Source organism: Haemaphysalis longicornis, unplaced genomic scaffold (assembly GCF_048455015.1).
Source record: "Haemaphysalis longicornis isolate Haplotype H1 unplaced genomic scaffold, Haemaphysalis longicornis Haplotype H1 scaffold_6, whole genome shotgun sequence".
In the NCBI taxonomy this organism is placed as follows: Eukaryota; Metazoa; Arthropoda; class Arachnida; order Ixodida; family Ixodidae; genus Haemaphysalis; species Haemaphysalis longicornis.
In genome coordinates, this window is record NW_027526407.1 from 163,789,308 (window position 1) to 163,811,103 (window position 21,796).

The 21,796-nt window shown below is 44.9% G+C and overlaps 1 protein-coding gene across 1 annotated transcript in view; it reads right to left on the bottom strand.

Moving 5' to 3' along the window:
* LOC144142048 (nose resistant to fluoxetine protein 6-like) overlaps nucleotides 1-21,796 on the bottom strand; it is a 103,089-nt gene that overhangs the window by 60,129 nt on the left and 21,164 nt on the right. Inside the window, exons 3-6 of the mRNA XM_077673477.1 lie at nucleotides 14,652-14,760; nucleotides 10,825-10,921; nucleotides 6,545-6,693; nucleotides 3,930-4,121 (exon numbers count right to left, since the gene is read on the bottom strand). Of these exons, the coding sequence (XP_077529603.1) occupies nucleotides 3,930-4,121; nucleotides 6,545-6,693; nucleotides 10,825-10,921; nucleotides 14,652-14,760 (547 nt within the window). The remainder of the gene's footprint in view (nucleotides 1-3,929; nucleotides 4,122-6,544; nucleotides 6,694-10,824; nucleotides 10,922-14,651; nucleotides 14,761-21,796) is intronic.

The following is a 21,796-nucleotide window of genomic DNA, read 5'->3' on the forward strand; positions in this document are numbered from 1 at the left end:
TTAGCGAGGGCCTTTGTTCTGGCAGCCTTGGTGCAATAGGAAGCATAGGAGGGTTCAACGCTGGTCGACCACTTTCGACATGTCGCAGACACAGGAGTCACGCCCCGGGGGTTAAAAAGAAGGTTCCCTTCACCCCGAGTAGTCCTAGTGGCGCTGGCAACCACCCCCAAGCTCAGGAAAGAAAAATACCTAAACATAAATACCCCAGAAAGTGGAGGGGAAAATCGCCCCGCCGGTAGCGTATTGGTTATCGCACCAGACCGGTATTCTGGAGGTCGTGGGTTTGGATCCCACCTGGCGGGCATTTTTTCTCCAATTTTCTTTCTTTCAAATTCTTTATCTGTTTCAATGACCTACCACATCCTCCCCTTTGCTTTCCGGGGTTTTCTTGACTGCCAACCCTTATTTCTGTGTTATTTTCAACGAGGCCCTCATTTCCTATTCTGATTCGCTACATGAGTAGCGAGGGCCTCTGTTCTGGCAGTCTTGGTGCCATAGGAAGCATAAGAGGGTTCAACGTTGGTCGACCACTCTCGACTAGTCCTAGACACAGGAGTCTCGGCCCGGGGGTTAAAAAGAAGGTCCCCTTCACACCGAGTAGTCCAAGTGGTGCTGGCTACCACCCCCAAGCATAGGAAACAAAAATACGCAAACATAAATACCCCAGAAAGTGGAGGGGAAATCGCCCCGCCGGTAGCGTAGTGGTTATCACACGAGACCGGTATTCTGGAGGTCGTGGGTTCAGATCCCACCTGGCGGGCATTTCTTCTCCACTTTCTTTCTTTCTTTCCAAATTCTTTATCTGTTTGAATGACCTACCACATCTTCCCCTTTGCTTTCCGGGGATTCTTGAGTGCCAACCCTTATTTCTGTGTTATTTTCAAAGAGCCTGTCATTTCCTATTCTGATTCACTACAAGCATAGCGAGGGCCTCTGTTCTGGCAGTCTTGGTGCCATAGGAAGCATAAGAGGGTTCAACGCTGGTCGACCACCCTCGACCTGTCGTTGACTCAGGAGTCACGGCCCGGGGGTTAAAAAGAAGGTCCCCTGCACCCCGAGTAGTCCGAGTGGCACTGGGTACCACCCCCAAGCACAGGAAACAAAAATACACACACACACACACACACACACACACACACACAGACACACACACACACACACACACACACACACACACACACACACATATATATATATATATATATATATATATACAAATACACACACACACATATATATATATATATATATATATATAAAGGCCAAAAAAATGTGCCAATCCACCCGGTGAATGCGATTGGAAAGCAAAGCTGCACACGGCACCCACGACGATTACCTGTGCGACGTCCCTCAAATTCAGCCACGTAGCTCTACAAATAGTAAAACGCACTTAGCCACACCCTTTATTATTTCAGAGATATTATTGGCAAGGTTAAATAAATGATCATGCATGAATAGTGGTTTGTTGAGCTGTATTGGTGTAGCACAAGATTGGAAATTGTTTTATAAAATTAATTTTTTTTTCATAAAATTAAACCCTGTTTTAGACGATCTCACTTCTCCATCTCTTCCGTCCCAAACGGAGGCGACGAGACCTGCAGCCGACACAGTGCAGGAGGACGAGAATAGACCACTATGATTAGACCACTAGGAGGACGACAATAGACCACGAGAATGACCACAGAATAGACCACTATGGATTACGTTCTTGGACATTAAAGGGGCATATGACAACGTAAACAGAGAACGGCTGTTGAGAACGCTGAAACTCCAAGGATTAGATAACGAGTTAGTACAGTTCCTTATAGCAATCTATAAGTACAATAGAGTTCACCTTACTTGGGAAGGGCAGAAATGCGCCCAGCAGGTCAACATCCATCGGGGACTGAAACAGGGATGCCCTTTGAGCCCAATACTGTTCATGCTTTACATGGCAGGGTTAGAAAAGAAACTGGAAGAAAGTCAAGTAGGGTTTAGCCTAACCCATATGCTGCAAGGTGAAGTGGTACAACAGCATATTCCGGGAATGTTATACGCAGACGACATTGTTCTTTTACCTGATAACCAAACCGATATGCAGCGGCTAATAAATATTAGCGTCCAGGAGGCCACCGACCTCGGGTTAGATTTCAGTGCAGAAAAATCAGGAATAATGGTTTGCAATGACGCTACCACTGATGTAGTGTCTATCCAGCAAGGCGAATTGCCTTGAGTGAAGGAATATAAATATTTGGGAGTGTGGATAAACGAAGGGGATAACTACTTAAGAACTCACGAGGAGCAACTTAAGGTTAAGGGAAAGCGAAACGCATCTATAATGAAGCATAGAGCTTTGTGGTGGTATAACAAATATCAAGTAGTAAGAGGAATGTGGAAAGGAGTAATGGTTCCGGGTCTCACGTTTGCGAATGCTGTACTGTGCCTAAAACAGACGTTCTATCAGGCCTTGAAGTAAACCAGAGAACGGTAGGACGTTTGGCCCTAGGCGCGCATGGAAAATAAACTAAAGAAGCAGTTCAGGTAGATGTCGGCTGGGCGTCGTTTGAAGTTAGAGGAGCTCAGAATAAAATATGCTTTGAGATTAGGTTGAGGGCAATGAATAACGACGGTGGGCAGCTAAGGTTTTAGGTACCTATACTTGAAAAGCGTGGACACGCAGTGGTAAGAAAGACTAGAAGGCTAACGATGAAATACGGAAAGAACAGTGGCGAATCCAAAACAGCCAAGGTAACCAAAAAAGAGGCAAGGCAGATTGAAACGAATAAATGGAGGGAAAAAATGGAAGGTAAAACGTCGTTAGAGATGTATAGGGCTGAGAAATTGAACATCAGAAAGGAAAATTTCTACGATAATTCCCAGGGCAGTGCTTTGCTTTTCGAGGCTAGAGCAGGTTGCCTGCGAACTAAGAGTTTTGTTGGGAAGTATTCACAAAATGATGGGGTATGCGTGGTCTGCGGAAAAGAAACAGAAACTATGCGGCACATAGTGTTAGAATGTGAGGGTATCCATCCAACTCTACATGAAGGGAATATTGGGCTTGCAGAAGCCCTTGGATTTAAGGGTATCACAGAGGAAGTTGACTTCGAGGCTGTCGAGGGGACGAAAAGAAGATTAGAATGTTGGCGGACGAAAAGCAGAAAGGGGGATATTGCCTGGGACAGTTACCACCTGTAACTGGGGGAAAAAAGTATTACGGGCCTAATAAGCTTTAGTTCCTGCTCTAAGCAGCGCTAGTATTAAACCAAGAGTGTCAAACATGATTATATTAGTCCTTTTTGGTAAGATGACATGTCATCACCCCGCTTCAAAGGGGAGACCAATACCAATCATCATCATCATCATCATCAGGGCATGTAATGCGCAGGCAAGACAACCTTTGGTCATTAAGGGTTACAGAGTCGATCCCTAGAGAAGACAAGAGTAGCAGGGGGCGGCAGAAAGTTAGATGGGCGGATAACATCAAGAAGTTTGCAGGGACAAATTGGTCACAGCTGGTACAGGACCGGGGTAATTGGAGAACAGTGGGAGAAGCCTTTGCCCTGCAGTGGGCGTGAAAAGACTGGTAATGATGATATATATATATATATATATATAAATATATTTACACGCACAGACTAACATAGCTGCGTGCACCTGTGTGTGTGTGCGCGTGCGTGCAAGATTTAATATGAGTAAAAGTAGGGCACACGAGAAGAACAATAACAAGGGCGGTTACGTACTGTGGTGAAGGCAAGACCATGGCAGATACGCAAGTTAACTCCCACTTTTCGTACGTCTCTTTGTGAGTTTTCTTTTTCCCTATATTACATATATTTTTATTAAAAATCGCAGGCACAACTTGGCCTTAGGTGCCATTGCGCACTTAGAAGGAACCTTATCTAATATTGTAATACAAGGTAGGTTGAAATATTGAAAGTTCGTTCACGTACGAAAAGTTGTCATCTCTACGGATGTATTCCAGCTGTGGATGCATATGACCCAGGCCATTGAGAAGAAGCGCAGGCCATGCAGAACTCGGATGGAACCGCTTTTTGTGCCGTCATTCTCAAATACTTTCTTCCCATTTGAAAAAAGAGAGAAGCACAGGAGTGCATTCTCTGTGCAGCTGACAGGGCTCGGTTCTAGAAAAGTGAAAAGACAACAACAAATCACGCAATTTATCTTGGTTTATCGAATAATTTTTTAGACCAAATTCACCTATTTAATTGTTGTGAACAACCGCAATCAATACCTTCTTACGACTAAAAAATGTTTTACGAGAGGTTTTATTTCCCGCAATGACTGGCCTGAAGTCAACAAATAAAACTCTTGCGTATTACGTCTGTTACATTCAAATAGATATGTGTTACATGTGGTCTTCTTTGCAAAATGACGTCTCATTTGCGAAGGTTCCATAGTTTTCGTTCTTTGTTCAAACAGATTTGCAAACGCGAAATTTTTTCCTCCCTTTCCAGAGGCAGAAATTTCTCTCAACGACTTCTTTAGAACCGAATGAAGCGGCGGCAGGCTCAAACCGATTTCTGTGCGGTGAAGTAGTGTTTTTAGGATAGAAGGCAGGTTGGATGAGCAATTCGTATAACAAAGAAAGTTTGAGCTTGCTTAAATTTATGTTTTACATTTTGTGTTTACATTTGCCACCGTATGTTTTAGTACTGGGACATCACACTTGTGCATATGTATCAGGTGTGTGGTCACGGATTGCTGATATATAATATTCGATCCGGAAGGCCGGTCCTGATCGTTTGAATACACAACGTCGATCTAGAGGTCAGCCTCAATTTGAGCGAGAGGAGAAGCTCCCTACCATACGATTTACCCGATTTCGGAGCAGCAGCCTACCGTTTATCCGTGCCGCGCCAAGCAAAGTTGCTTTCAAATGGCGTGTAAGCCGCTACCCTCTGCAAAATCAATTGAGAGCTACAGCATCAGTGCAGACGGCTTCAGCAACCGCCACCGTATCGCCATGTTGCGGAAAACGGTGGCGTTAAGACAAAGAAAACTGTAACACCAACCTCGCGGAACGACTTTGCGACAGTTCATCAGCTAATCTGAGCGGGGTAGGAGCAATGTTGGTGAATTTAGCATAGTCGGCAGCTGATTGGTACGCAGTGCGGTTGGGCATAACGAGCTTCCTTGAGCGCTCCTATTTTGTAGTTAGAGCAGTTGCGGAGCTCTGAGCCCGATAATGACGCTTTTAGGGAACCAACTGAACATACCTCGAGGATTTGATGATGACCAATCAAACTTCCAAACCCCTTTGAAGTGCTGCACATGGTTGAAGTGCAACCCCCCAAATACCACATATTACGAATGCGGGAATGAAACAAGTTATCCCTTATTTACAGTTCTGAATCTCGTTATACCACTTTTGTACCATTAACGTGCCTATATGCCTGAAGACAAACCGGATATGTCACATGTACTCAAAGTGACCGATCATTTTAAAACTGTTTGTTTGGAGGACAGTATGCACATTTGCAATAAAGATGCGAACACTGGAACCCTGCGTTTTAGTAACACATTTTTCCTATAGGTATTATACGCCAATCTTCTGAGCTGACAGTAAACACTAACTTCTCCATCCTTTTGTAGTTTACAATTTGGCGTCTGTGTTGGGTCCCTTCCGCAGACCATGTATACAGGCCTCCTTTTCCGGTACTTATTTCCCTCATTTTTTACTCCCTATTTAAAACTGGGTATCAGCCCACATATTTCTACCCAATATACGCGGCTTGGTAAAATCACAGTCTATACTACATAATATTTCTGCGAACTGTTCATTACGGTTACCTGAGCTTGGCGTCAAGCACCGCAATAGGATTTGATATCATGCCAAGTAATTAGCATAGCTAATATATAGTATGAGGTGTATGATATACCTACTGCAGTTGGGCATAATGGATATATTACGTTAACAGGCATGACAGCACAGACGGTGCCTTACCCTGAATAAAAAGAATTTTACTTGCGAAAGTGGTTTCACTCGCGAATTTGTTGTTTGCCTGAGAAACTGGCATCCCTGCATTTTTGAGCAGCGAAAGAGAATTTACACATGTGCTTACATCCGGTATCATGCTTAAATGCTCATTTCTTGTTGCCTATGCATTCTACTTTTTATCTGTTTTTGTCCATATTGCGTGGGCTTAGTGATTTCACGCAATATGGGGACGAGCAGATAAAAACAAGTAAATGCCCGGGAAACATGAAATAAAAATTATTTATCATGATCCCAGATGTACTGCACAAGTGGATATATGAATTCATTTGGTGGCTGGAAAATGCACGGAAGCCATCTTCTCAGCCTCACAGCATATTAGGTTTCTATGCATGAGAGAGATTGTGTGGTAAATGTTTGCTTGTTTTGAAGCATTCTTTTTGGTACCAAAATTTTTTTCTAGAAGCCTGGGTTCTTTTGCAAAACGTTATAGGCGAAGCAGTTATGTATTTTTTGTGTATTGCACACTAGTGGATGAATTGAATTCATTTTGTGCAACATGGTGATAAGTAGTATGTTTCTCCGAGAAAAAAATCTTTGAGCACCAACCTGATTGTTCAATACGAGGAACAGAGTTTTCATACGTTGGAGCATCAACCGCGCATGGGCAACTTTTGCTCTCCTGTACAACCTTCCTTCGCTTCCGATCGAACAGTGTTGCTCCTAGAACGACAGCTCCTAAAATAGTCAGAACAACCCTGCACGGAGAAAAACTTCATCGTGGTGTTTCCAGTGGTGAAACACAACCGCAATGCCTTTGGTAAAGGCATTTTACTTTGGGATTTGGCTGAATTGTTTTCCGTGAACTCATTTCATCGGTCAAAGCAAAGGAGAATGGCTTCTGCGATTTTATAAGTGTCGGCCATATTGTTGTAAAATCCATCCAAAACAAGCACATGTCGAGGTGCGCTGATGGTCACTTGGGTTACTCTGTACTTGTTTCTATTGGGGAGATGTTTTTGATAGCTCAAAACGCTTCTAATATTCCTAAATACCCCACAACTGTGCGAACGATATCAATTCCTGATTTGTTTATAGGAAGCATTATAGTTGAATTTATGATGTGTCTATGGATACCGATCGACGTTTCTCAATTTTTTGACTCATGTATAGTTTCGCGAGGAGTTGCAGCGTGAACATCATTTCATGCGGCACAACTCACTGAAGAAATGGCGGGAGATAATTCAGTGTTTTACTGTCGCGATGCGAATTGCCAATTTTGGCCTTCGGTGTTTTCTATAGATTTCGCAACAGTCGCTCCCTCCCGTTGAGATGTCACGAAGTTTCAATGCAGTTTTGGCAGAGTGATAGTCACAGATGAAACGTTGGAGATTGCGAAGTGATATCACTTAGGAGCATACCCGTGCGTGCCCCTTCAGCTGCGCCTCTTGCAATATTGCTGTAAACATAGAAATGATGACGTTGCTATAAAGGTAGACTATGAAAATTTTGTAGGCCACGTCACTAGTTGCCGGAATGGGCATGCCACCCACCAGGGGGCACTACGGTTGTGGTTGTGATTTGTTATTGAGGCTAAAGACAGCGTTGGGAACTTTCGCTGTAGCCTTCATTGTGTGGCTTGCGGAACAAGTGCAGCGGACGGCCGTTTTCGCAGTGCAGGCACGTCGATGCACTGTCCGAGCTTTTTACTTCAACAGAAAGTGCGCGAACGCGTATGTGCAAGGCTGAGTTGTTATTTTGTGCAGTACCTTTTAGAACCATGAAATGCCCTTCGCATTTTGCACCTGAAAAGTTTTTTTGGCCTGCGCACACATTCGATGGCGCGCGAACACATAAATAAAATAGAGCTACTCTATCTGCGTTAATGATGGGGGTGTAAAGTACGTTGAAATATTTGCTGCTTCTCTGCACATTAGTGACCTGTTTTCAACACGTGTGCAAAATTGGGTCGCTGTGACACACTCGTTGGCTAGTACTCAACTTCTGGAAATTCTTAGGTTCCTCAGCAATGCCACCAATTTACTAAAACTACTTCATAAACGTTCACGTTCCACGGTGTTTCACAAAAAGAGGAATTGTCTTCCGAACTTCGCCACTTTCAGTTACAGACGGAAAAGGACTTGAGCAGTGTCTCTGCTTGTGGGAGCTTCAAAGTTTTATTCGAAGAAAATATATCTTTTCTTTTAGTCTCTTTTTGTTCAATACGGTCACTCGCACCACGTGTTCCACTAGCTTTTCCTTTGCAGCTTTTTCTCTACGTGGACGTGTCTATACGTGGGTTTGTTTTAATGGCTGAGACCACCCGCTAATTATGGAAGAGCAACGATTCGGCCTAGGCTTGTTGCAGCTGGCTTCAGCACGCGTATAGCAGGCTGAATACAACGAAGATAAGTGGGCCAGCATGCGCTCCCATCACAGCTGCATAGCCTTGTCAAATGTGGCCGTCATTACCACATTCTGATGTTCGGAAAGATGGCAGACGGGGCGCCAACAACAAAGGTCTGGAATATTTGCATGTTTAAAAACGCGAGTACTGCACGTCATGCGGCCGTAAAACCCCCCATTTACCGCAAGTCTAAAAGAGTGTAGTCGAAGTTAGCTGACAGTCCTGTCAGGCGGCGTTACTACAACCGATTTTATTTTTGCATAACACACATCCTTTAAAGCAGTAATGGCATAAACATGTTGGCTTGCGCTTTAAGTCCATCACCTAATCGTGGAACAAGAGACTAAATCACAAAAGTTTGAAAACGGTCTATTTGATTCGATATACCTTTGAACCAGCTCCAGTGGTTAACATTTGCGAAATGTCAACGACGCAAAACCCCCTTCGAACCCCTACATAAAATAATTATGTGACATAACTTTGTCTAGGTTAAGTCGAAATTCTGGCAGGGTGTCGCGTTTGTCGGCTGGAGCCACGTGATTTCATTTTGTTCTGGTGTTACATCTCTGAAGTGCCAGAGGACTTTTATCTGGCAATTATCCACACTTGACCGATTTGACAGGTACGCAGCAAATATTTCCACCTATTACACGCGGCTATCTACGACCGCGTAGCGACACGCTCAGTTTTACTCGTGTCTTCGGGCGTTCTGGAATATGTGCGCCGTCGAAAAAAAATTCAGGTGGATCTTGCAAAGGGTGTTTCGTGCATATAGTAAAAGTCTACAAGAAATAGCAATGCAGGAGTAGGAAAAACGCGCTCGAGCACTTTCTGAGAGAGAGGAAAAAAAAAGCTCACACGATGAGAAACAATGCGTGAAATATCGCCGTACCAAATTCAACCTGGAGCCTCATTGTCTCCTCCGTCATTGTATTGCCTGCGCTGTGACACCGCCGGGAGCCGGACCTGCCCTTTTAGCCACTCAACAAAGGCAAAAGCGAAAGTTCGTCGCACCCTTTTTACAGAGCAACCCGCTGACAGCCGCAACAGAAACGCCTCTGCTGGGCGATGTGACCAGTCCGTCCACCGGCACCGCGGACTACAAAATTTTAACAAATGCTTCACGTGACACATTGGGGCTATTGGGGACGTAAGTGTGGCATCTAGCTCGTCAAAAAAACTGCTCTAAAGATGCGCATTAACACTCTGAAATTGTAGATATCAGACCAGCATATTCCCTCGTTAGAAGTAAAAAGAACATTGCGTACGGGAACGCTACAAATGAAACAAGCTAAAATGTTTTTGCCCCCCATAGCGTTTTAAGGTTTTATAATCCGCCATGCTTCGGTGCTATTAAGTTGGCGAAATAGCCCTGACAAAAACCACAAGGACAGCAAAGAGTAGGCTAAGGATGTCGGAGACCATCGTCACACATGTCGTACATACGGGCCTAACTGCAGCCCCTGTTATCGTACAGAACGTTGTCATGGCACAATGATAGGCGCCAGGCCTACACGCATGGAACCACAATAACGTCTGAGCAACATATCGTGCTTAAAAGGGATGAAGACTGGACTTTGGCCATGCGGGCAAATGTTGTGTGAAGGTTTATATGAGATGTGTTTGAAACGGAGTACCGAAAATGGCGCCATTTTCTTAAAACACATTTTACCTGAATGCCGCTTACACTGTATAGACGAAAGGAGGCTATAGAAATTTGCCGCCATATTTATCGTTGAAGCTGCAATTCATTTAACATGTGTGAAGATGTTTGCTCTGCAGATTTAATTTATTACGTGTTGCCTAAAGCTTTATAACGTGAACGTTGCGTTACTTACAGAATACTATCGTCGTGAAATATTAACCGCAATATGTGTAAACGCGAAAAATTAAAAATGCTTTAATGGTGGTGTATGCCGCGCACGGTCTACGTCGTGCAGGAATTGCAACACTCTTGTTTCATTATGTTTTTTTCCGGCAATCTTTAACGTGAAACTATACTTTGTCACACGTGCGGTTTAATCATGTGCCTCAGGTGGAATATAACTGCCTTTTCTAAATAGTAACTTGTTACCACGTGTCTGGTAGCTCAACTTTCACTACGGGAGGCTTCTTAGCGGACGTACAACATGTCTCAAACTACGTTTTATTCTATTTACCCGGCAGGTACTGCGTCAGAGACCCAAATAGGCGTTTTCTGGGTATGCAAGGACAAAGTAGCCAATAAAAGGGCGGCAGAAGTTTTTAATAGTGATTATTACAGCCACACAACGGAACAATTCGAAGCTACGCAGTAGTGGTAGCAATAACACCTGCAAGATTTTCCGCCTCTAATTTAGGGTGCAGCTTCCAAACTCATGTGCGCGTAAGTGGTATGGGCGTTTGGAGGATCTACTCTCAGTCATTCCACCTGAACCATTCGACGAACTTTGTGATGCGGGGATTATTTTTCTTAAGCATGATGAAAAATTGCCGCACTTACGCTACCGCGAGAGCGGGTCCATCCTCCAAGAAGGGTTCAATCGGCATACGGCATACCGTAGAGGTGACATTGGCGTTGCATCCGGACTCTCGTAAGGCTGCAACATGTTGCATTTTATAGCGAAAAAAGCTCTTTATGCCTCACTTGTTACGTTCGGTGTCGCGCCAAAACCCAATGCAGAAAAGCCAACTTTTCACAGTGGGTTTCACGAAACGACGATTATCATCAGCGAACGCACAGAAACCGCCTCTAGAAAAAAAGATGTTTCCGGTGGTCGGAATTATTCCTGCGTCCCTCGTGTCATAAAGCCGACGTCTATTTGGAAGCACAATTGGGACGTGGTTGCAAAAGATTCGTGTTTTAACCATCTTTCTATTCAGAAAAGGGTGGGAATTTTGTAAAACGTCATTGAACCTGTGGGGCAACGTGACCGCACTCTTGAAGATTACTTCAAACTCTAGTGAGGTCGAACGAATTCCAAAGAACAAAGCGCTCATAAGCACACGCGTCCTTGCGCGTTGCTGTAGCTTGCAACGAAGAGCAGCCCAAAAACGCGCCACTTTGAAATCGTGGTTGAGACCACAGTAAAGTCTTATTTAAAGGTACTGCATACTTTACAAAAACCCAACAAAAACCTAACCTAGGAACCCTCAGCCAGCACACCATGTTTCATGGTAAAGATTACCTTTAGACATTGGGATTCCTAGCGAGGACGAACCATTGTGGCTGGCTGGTCTACTAGAAAAGACGATGCACTCCACGCAAATTTTCGCTGCTTTAGATATTAAGGAAATATTACCTAAAATATTTCAGTGGAAACAGTAACCCAGGGTGGTCCGATTTTTACGTCGGCCTACATTACACAAGAACAGTTCATAATACGTCTGCAATCTGACAATCCTTCTTGGTGTAGCTTTCGTAGGGAGAGATGCAACTACCCACGCCTAGAAATTGTTGCCTTCGATAAGTTGTATTTTTCAGAACGTCGTTTTTTTCCTGTTTTCTAAGGGTGCCCAAATTACTTTGTAGGTGTGAGCAGGTTGCACAAACTACACAGTTTTTAAACGAAGCAGCTGAACACGTGGAACCGACGCATGACCAACCTGCCATACGACGTGAAAAAATTGGGCGTGTATTTGCACGAAGTGTGTTTTTTTTTGGAAATGAGCGACGATGCAGGTACCTCCGCCATGGAGGACATCACACTTGCTTTGATCCTTGCATGGAGAATTCTTGCTCGTATGTCAATATTGTTCGGAAGTGGGTTTGCAAATAACGCAATGTCAAACGCCATACGATGCCATAACCAGCAATGAGGTCCATTTTGCGACATTCTACGTGAAAGGAAAACGCATCATTCTACGACTGTGCATTTGCCTACGATACCGGCGACTGCTATATTGACCGGGCAGCTGGACAGGGGCGCCACCACTCGGCGCTCCCTTCGTCAGTTGAATGAGCCGGTGCATTGGACTTCTCAGCCTCCTGTAGGCTTTGTCGTGTTTTCTTCGGTACTTCGAATGTTTTGATGGCTTTGTAGGTGGGCATGTGAGATGAAACGAAGTCTAAACAGATGTGTTGGGTTCTTACACTCAGTAACGGCTATGTAAACTTGTCGGACGCTTCTAAAGTTTGGTATCGGCTACAATGGCATGAGCGCTTTTTGAAGCGATCTACGCTTGGCCCCAGCCGTTCTCAGTACGAATAAAACTACTATTATTAGTATTCAATTCTTCCTAAATGCAATAAATTCTATATAAATGTATTTCACTCGTCTAAGTTTGGGAACGGACTACACTGACATGGGCGCTTTCTGCAGCGCTCTGCGCATGGGCCTGCGCGGTCTGAGTACGAATAAAACTATTATAAATATTGGTATTCATTTCTACCACTTTAAATAATCTTCCCTGGCTTCAATAACTACGGTTTCCACTCAAGCCTTAGCGCTTGGATACATCGATACGTGTGCTTTGAAGAGAAAGGCACTTGCGTACAAGATGAATTACTGTGTAGCCGTAGAAATGTTGCGGTATTGTACACTTTCTTTCTGTAACCGTGAATTTTGTGTCTTCGGTTTTTGGGAGTGACACTTTGATAGCATGGGCGCCTGAATGCTGACGTGGAACTCCCACGTTTGTGGTGGTCATATTATCAGCCAAACTTATTCACCCACCAAACTGCCCAAGCTACAAACCATTCCTACTCCCTGTATTGTTGTACCACCTGCGTTAAAAAAAGTCTGGCACCGATAGGTAAAAAACTGTGGCAGCGTTAACGTCAGCCGGTGCTTTTTAATGCTTAATTATTCCCTACAGAGTACTTAAGAAATCGTGTAATGCCTTGTGAACATGCCAAAAACGCGCGATTAGTTGTCTCAAATATGGGTGCATCAGCCCGAGTCTTCCGGCACAAACACATTTCCGGCAGGCTGGAAAAAGTTTATATTTGGAGAGGGGTGCAGGGAAGTTCAAAATTAAACAGCAAAATCATCTAGCCCTCCGTCTAATGATTACGATGGTAGAACACACAGGTTTTTTCGGGTGAAATCGAGTGGGAATTCGTCAAAGACTCTGCGATCAAAACACCAAACGGCGTGCTGGTCAAATTCGAAGCCCAAGTAGTCGAAGTTTTAATCCAGAAGGCAACCAATAAAACCTACACGAGAAAGATTTGCGAGAAGCCTTCATCGTCATTAGACGGATAAGTGCATGATTTTTCAAGGCTTCGTGACAGCTTGTAAAACGACCGCAGCATTCAGTTGTTAAACTTACAACAGGTTTTCGGTACCCTCCTGTTTATCGTCCTTCAGTTACGCTGTAATTGGTTTTTGAAAAACCTTTGACCAATACTAGCCAGCAACCATTGTAATTCTTGTAAAGCAATGCTTCTCCATCACAAGCAATAACGTTATATCATGCGGTATTTATTTTGTAAATGATTCCCGATGACGTAGTAAAAGCATTTCAGTGGAAATAAAAACACGTTTCAGCCGTAGTTAATGAAGTTACGGAAGCGTCGTCCATTACAATTTCTGTTTTGAGGTAAATCTTAAAACGCACCCCCCAACTTTGTGTTTCGCTTGCGCACGACGCCGTTTCGTCATCAACAGCAAAGGCCAGCGCCGCAGCATTCCTCGATCGGTTGCACACACCGGCTCTGTGGGACCATTTAGCTGCAATATATTCCTCCATACGCGAAACTACATGCAGGCATGACAAAATCACGTGAAAGAAAGGACTTTCATTTCCAGCTTGACTTCCAGCTAGGCGCATTGTGCGTCGTCTGCTATTTGCAGTACTGAGTATGGACATAAATCACACACATGGCATGCCTCGTAAAAGTCACATCCACGCTCAAGATTTACCGATCTGAAAAAAGTCCCTGTGGTTACCTACGCTTTGCAAGCCGCACCGCAGAAAAACGACAGAAAGACATGCACAATAACGCTGCGCTGACCGCCACCGGCATTCCACTGACGAGCGGTTCGCCACGAGCGGCGCTGTTTGCTGAAGCAACAGTGGTGCCATACAATGGCCGCCCGGTACCTATAATTACAAATATGTGTTACGTATTGCTGAAGCCTATGCCAAACTGTTAAACTACTATTTACTGTACGACACCACCGATATACAAAGATATTGTTCTCTAACATTCTACAAAAATTGCACAATTTTTCTGTAGGGCTATGCGGTCTTGCGCCAAGCATTTGTTCTTTTAACTGTTACTGTAACCACTGTCCGGACCAGTTATGTGTAGTTAGAACTGTTGGGCAACAAAACTAATTGTGGTTAAGGTAAGTGAAAATATAAATTGTTGGGTGATCTTACAGAACGCGGCCATTTTGCCAACGTCTTCTTCGTTGCACGTGGAAGGGGCGCAGAGAGCAAACGTAGCGTCGATACCTTCAAGTAGGTCACACGTTGGCCTGAGGGGAGCCTGCGAATGTTGAAATAATATAAATAAACAGTAGGAACACGCGAAGTTATTCACCGCAGTGAAAATAGCGGTTTCCGACAGAAAACGTAAAACCAGCGTAGTTTCCCTAATTAAAACGCGAAAAATTTCATTTTAAATACATCCATTCTGCAAATGTTCACTACTGTTAGGGACATCTGGGAACATCGTACTGTAACAACACAGTACACTGAATGACATTGTGGTCAGTTTATGGAACACTCCTTTCGTGTGTACGTGCCACCGTGGATGCACATAAAGGCCAACTCAAATGAACAGAAAGAGGTGGCCGAGAGGCGGACTGTCGCGAGCTCTAACGGGTTAAGTAGCTCGACACTATTTTCGCTCAGTGGTAAATGTTTGCAAATAGTGTAAAAAGATTTCGAATATACGTAGTCCAGAAATAGTGCACGTCTGTCTCGTTAAAACTATGCTTAGAATTCCTCCAGTCATTCTGTAATATCTAAAATTGCCGGTGGCTGGGACAGCAAATTTCACGTCTACTCGCACCACTTTGGTAATTTGGGATAATATATATGTACGCACGCATGTGAGTGTGTATTATCAAATAACAATTTACAAAAGTAATAGCGTCTCCCAAAATATGGGCTCATAAAGGAATGCCATTTTGTATAGCCTATTGTACATTAACAGAAATAGGACATCCCGCAGTGATCAATGTCCGACCTCATCACTCCGATGGTTATGCCCCAGGTTACCACGATACGGTATCACCAAACAAATCTCGATCACGTGGCACGGGGCTTGAATGAGTGACCTGGATCTTGTGGGTGGAAACTTACCCCTACGTCTTAATCTGGGTAGGCACATCGTCGCATGGCGTCGAAGCCGGCTGACTAGGCATGACAGAAAGGATGCAACTCTTTTTATACTATGGGAAGTGCCTGTCATCTGAGGGAATCAAGAAAAGTTTCCTCCGACGCTGACGATGATATTAAAGAATATCGAAATCAGTACTAATATGTTGAGGTATAAAAAAGTTTAGAGAAGAGTATGATTTTGTTGAAGATGAAGCCTTGTTTTATGCGTGTAGTTATGGTCGAGTAAACCATTAGTGGCTATAGGTAACGGGAAAGAAGACAAAAAGAGGCGGTAGGTGCGGGAAACACCGACTTTGGGAATATTGGAATGTCACCAAAAGGGCTAGAGGGCCGGCTAGAGGCCCTGACGCAGCGGTCAACATTACGTGACGACATAAAAGCAGTCCGCCAGCGTGCATCTTTGAGGAGGTTGTTGACCATTTAGCCATTTTTGTGTGCGACCTGGGTTTCTTTATCCTGGTTGTGTGGACGGTCAGAGGAACGGAAGCATGAGGCGATACCCTACTTGCCAGCTCCTGTTCGCGTATCGACCAGCCGAGCTAACAAGATGACCAAAAGAGATCACTTTCCTTCCCTGCACAGTCCGCCACCGAAAGAACGTTCTTGACCTGACATCCCCGTAACTGTTTGTACCTCGATCCTAAACTGTGCGAGTTCAGGTTAGTTCTTTTTAATTCCCTTACTTCTCATTTACACTACACTGCCTTTAAACGAAGCTCGATTGGGACAGGGAAATCTTATTTATTAGGGGTTTCGCAGAAGGGTCACGACTCACAAAATGCTTTCCAAGGTTATTTGCCTTCACTTGGCATGGCACTGCTTCTCGTAGTTGGCATTCATATTGTTTAGGCTGCACACATGCCCCCAGGAGCCCTCTTTCTGCAAGTACCAATAAGGTACTTCTACTGCAGGGCTTGCTTCTATAGGGTTCTCTTGCGGTCGTCATTTTTTGATCCCCTATTTACTCTCGCCATTTGAGCCTTCTTCTACTTAAGCACAATTGAAAACGGTTCATGACTGGAACTGCGCTGAAGAACTGCACGAGAGAAAAAGAAGAGAACCCACACCATGCATTGTGTGTGTTCTCGTCTTCTATCGTCTGGTTTTTGTGCGCAGCTCTAGCCTTGATTCCTTAATTTCCTTTAGTATACCTGGTAAAGTGTCCGCATGGCGGGTGACAAAGTAGTGCTCACTAACTGCGGTGTCGTTTATTGTCACCCTGCGAGTGCCGCACCTCTCAGCCTCCAAACCGTGCGACGCCCCCCTGCGCCTCGACCGCGGAAGACGTCGACCTCCAAGCGGAAACGCTGACCACGTACGGCGACATCCTGTCGTGGTACTGAGAGGGGCGCCGAGCGCTGCCTCCGCCTCACCCGAGGCTGGGCAGACGCGAAGGCGTCCTTCTCCGACAACTACAGACCCGCGCGGTGCTCACGCCGGCCCTCGCCGGACACGTGTGCCCCGGATACTATGTACAAGTGCAGTGCAGTGTTTGTGCGCGTGAACCACAACTCTAGCCCACATCATGTGGGGCTGTGAAGTGCAGCAAGACGGTGCCGAGCCGGACTCACTACCGCCAGACATTGTGGACTACATCAGCTCGCCCGACTCTGCGGCACAGCTGTTCGCCATCTAGCGGCTCGAGGACGCGCTGGCCCGGCAAGAGCAAACGGGGGACCCTCCCGCGGGAGCGGAATCACCTAAGGCTATGATGTGAATGAGAGAAAGAAGGTGTGGGGTGTACCCTTCGTCCCAGTCCATGCACAGCATCATCCTTTGCAAGACCCGGGGAAGGTGAAACACCTTGAAATTTTGAATAAAGCGCAGATCTATCAGCCAAAGAACGGCTGTGACATCGGCCGAGAGAAACTCGAGCTAAATAGAAATCAATATGGCTCAAGTCAACTGAAAAACTCAAAATGGCGCTCAGTTCTGGTTTAGAATATACGCCTTTTTCGAAAACAGTGTTTATATTGCAGAGCACAACTTTGCACTGAGTTCATGGGAAAACAATTATTTTTTTTTAATTCCTTCATTTAAGAGACGTTTACGTTTATGCGAGTTTCGCTTATCGTGCGTCCACAGTATTGCACATTGCACATATTGCACATAAAAGAGGCGTCAGTGATTCGCAAAATTGGGTGGGTACCATATTTGCCGCACTCTGTGGAGTACTGTGCTGAATGTAAAAGAGTCACGTGTTTTCCGTCTTTTTGATCATACAGACAGTTACGCCCTTAGCACGGAAGACGCCACGATGATGTCTTTACGAAGTATTTGTGACGTTTTGCTCACACATGACCGTCCGATATTCTCGGGGATACCGTAAGGGTGGACGGCGATTAGTTGTGTCACTTCCGAATGGCCCAGATGCTGAATTTGAGGCTGTGGCGCCAGGCGAAAAAAAGGGTGTTTAACTTGCGCAAAGTATAACACCGTGACGTGCACATCTAGCCATTTTTGTTAATTCATGTCATTGTGCGTGAGGCTCCAATTGGTTATTTCATTTCACAATACAGATAATATATGACTAGACGTCTAGGAAGGTAAATGGCATCCAGCGGGATGTCACGATATCTAGCGAGCCTGCAGGAACGATGAGGGTATGCAGGATTGGAAATGCAATTAGTGTCCACAAATCAGGTACCTTTCCACTTCATAAAATAAAAATAAAGGGCTGAAATTTTTCATTTATTGTTCTACTTGATCCGACCATAAGCTGGGCCTTAATATTGGTTTGCTAACTAATTCCCCGCTAAGGGTTGACCCGACTTGTATGGCTATGCTTCACGGAAATAAACATGGCAGGAATGGTTGGGAAGCCCCGTCGTCACAACCAGCGAGCAATACCTTGCGAGATTTTTATACCATCCGGAATGCCAGCCCGCATAACGCTTAAATGCGAAATATCGTCAGTTTCGCTTTGTAACTTTGCTCGACGTTGTAATAGAGGTTGAACCTCAAAATGATGGCCTCTGTTGCACTCACGCATACAGGGACGTTTGGTCAAAAGGTGTAGCCGACAAGCTGAACGTTTCCTGAAATTATTACGACAGCCAGCAAAGGCCTTTGAACAATGGTTTCGTGGACAACATTTGATTTTTTAGATTTTCGTTTCTGAAGATTCGGAGTGCTCCTCTTGGATTATGTTCTTTTGCTTTTGTGCTCGCGGGTTTTCGCTCTATTTTTTTAATCTTTTAAAAATTTATCAATTTGCAGTTGTTTCCGTGCCTTCGTACCACGACTCATTTGCTTGCTTATAATAAATGCTGGGGATCTTTCATTACAAACGTACCTTTTATGCCACGACAGGGTCACAATCAAGAAACGCAACCGGTTGACTCCAAATATGGAGTTATGGGGTTTTCGGCTTTTTCTCCCTGAAGCAGCCTTGCTGTTGTTTGAGAACAGTTAGCGTCCACTGGGATATGAGAGAGGAAATGTTTCGGCAGCTCTGCGCTACCTAGAAAGAACGCCGAACCGCGCATACAGCAAGCACAGGCCCTAACTGATTGATTGATTGATTGTAGGGTGTAACGCGCCGACGCAACGCAGGCGATGAGGCGCGCCGTAGTGGAGGGCTCCGGATTAATTTTGACCACCTGGGGATCTTTATCGTGCGCCGAAATCTCGTACACACGGGCGTTTTTGCTTTTCGCCTCCAGCAGAAAAGCGACCGCCGCGGCCGGGAATCGAACCCGCGACCTCGGGCTCAGCAGCGCAACGCCTTAGCCACTGAGCCACCGACAGGCCCTAACTGGAGTTATATGAACCACACAACACCAGATCTTGCAACTGGGCACACTTGTTATTGTAAGAATAGATGAATAGTTCGAAGTAGGCAATTTTCTCCAGGCAATTGCCGAAGGCGTTAGCACTGTCGTTAAGACGGAAAGTGTAGCTCCCGCTTCTGTGAAGGCATACGACATCACCGCGTGTCGGGCCTTCCAGGTTCCGGAAATTGCCCAAAATTTTTTTATAAAAACGCGGTCACTTTTGCAAGGCAGCGGTTTGTTCCAGGACGCCACTTCATCGGGTTTGTGTAACATAAACAAAAACAAAGCATGATAGTTCGATAATTCTACCTCAGCCATTCTTCCGGCCACACGCCGTCCATAAACGACGTTTAGCACCAGTGGGATGTATGAGTATTGCCATATGTAGTACTCCTCTAAATGAAGCAAAGTAGAATGACTCCGTACGCTTGTAATAAACACAGCACCAGTGGTACCAGCTTCAGCAAGCTTCCCAGCCACTGGGATAAAATACCATTGTTTCCCGGCTGTTAACCGTTCTGCAATACAAAAATATTGGCATAGTGCACCACGTGGTACGTCTTGTGGGGGGACTTTACATTTCATGCTTCTGTGGTCGCTGCCAGCAGCCGAGTTCTTGGTTTTTCGCTCTTGCTTTGTGCAGCTGACGCGACTGTGCAAGCCGGAAGTATCTGTCTTTGTACCATTGTGTTCACTCGACGATCTGCAACACTTTATCCGCCTCTTATCGTAGCATGTTGCTGCCGCAAGCACGCTACAGTAAATTGTTCAGGACACAGGTTCAGGAGGTTTGGAGGGGGACTCAAGTCATCACCTTACCTTGGGTAGTGGTGAATAACAGATGTGGAAATAAGGTGAGGTAAGGACTCGCATCTGCATATGAGAAGTGTTGGCGCATCCCATACGTCATCTGGTGGATTTCGTATGTTTCAGTGGGATGAAACGAGGTATTTTAATGATGTAGGGGGCGAGCCTTTGCTGGCTGTCGTAATAATTTCAGGAAACGTTCAGCTTGTCAGCTACACCTTCTGACCAAACATCCCTGTATGCGTGAGTGCAACAGAGGCCATCATTTTGAGGTTCAACCTCTATTACAACGTCGAGCAAAGTTACATAGCGAAAGTGACGATATTTCGCATTTAAGCGTTATGCGGGCTGGCATTCCGGATGTTATAAAAATCTCGCAAGGTATTGCTCGCTGGTTGTGACGACGGGGCTTCCCAACCATTCCTGCCATGTTTATTTCCGTGAAGCATAGCCATACAAGTCGGGTCAACCCTTAGCGGGGAATTAGCAAACCAATATTAAGGCCCAGCTTATGGTCGGATCAAGTAGAACAATAAATGAAAAATTTCAGCCCTTTATTTTTATTTTATGAAGTGGACGGGTACCTGATTTGTGGACACTAATTGCATTTCCAATCCTGCATACCCTCGTCGTTCCTGCAGGCTCGCTAGATTTCGTGACATCCCGCTGGATGCCATTTACCTTCCTAGACGTCTAGTCATATATTATCTTTATTGTGAAATGAAATAACCAATTGGAGCATCACGCACAATGGCATAAATTAACAAAAATGGCTAGATGTGCACGTCACGGTGTTATACTTTGCGCAAGTTAAACACCCTTTTTTTCGCCTGGCGCCACAGCCTCAAATTCAGCATCTGGGCCATTCGGAAGTGACACAACAAATCGCCGTCCACCCTTACGGTATCCCCGAGAATATCGGATGGTCATGTGTGAGCAAAACGTCACAAATACTTCGTAAAGATATCATCGTGGCGTCTTCCGTGCCAAGGGCGTAACTGTCTGTATGATCAGAAAGACGCAAAACACGTGACTCTTTTACATTCAGCACAGTACTCCACAGAGTGCGGCAAATATGGTACCCACCCAATTTTGCGAATCACTGACGCCTCTTTTATGTGCAATAAGCCCACTACGTTTTTTCAGTCGATCTCAAATAGGGCTACTGCTTTGTTTACATTCGGTAAGCGCACAAGAGAAAGATATTATTCCTAACATCTAAGCATCACATAGCCTCTTTGCATTTAAAGGTGATCCCGTTGGGCTTGTGCAACACCACTGCGACCTTGAAGGTGTATTTTCATACCGGCCATCCGGGCCGTATACAAAAAGTTCCCGTATTTTAGTTATGTAATTTAATAATTTTTGGGATGAATTTTGAGGAGCCCAACTTGTGGGTGACGTAGTCTCTCAGCGCATCAATCAGGGTAAGTTTGCCTGAAAGGCCCAGAAATGCCACTTCGAAAAGCGCAATGCGCTTGAGTGCCAATTACCTTTGACCGTGACGTAATTCAGCTAGATCTACAGAACATTTCTGCCGTGCCTGCTTTGGAAACCCGCCAACCGTGAATAGTTGACGGAGTTTCCTGGACG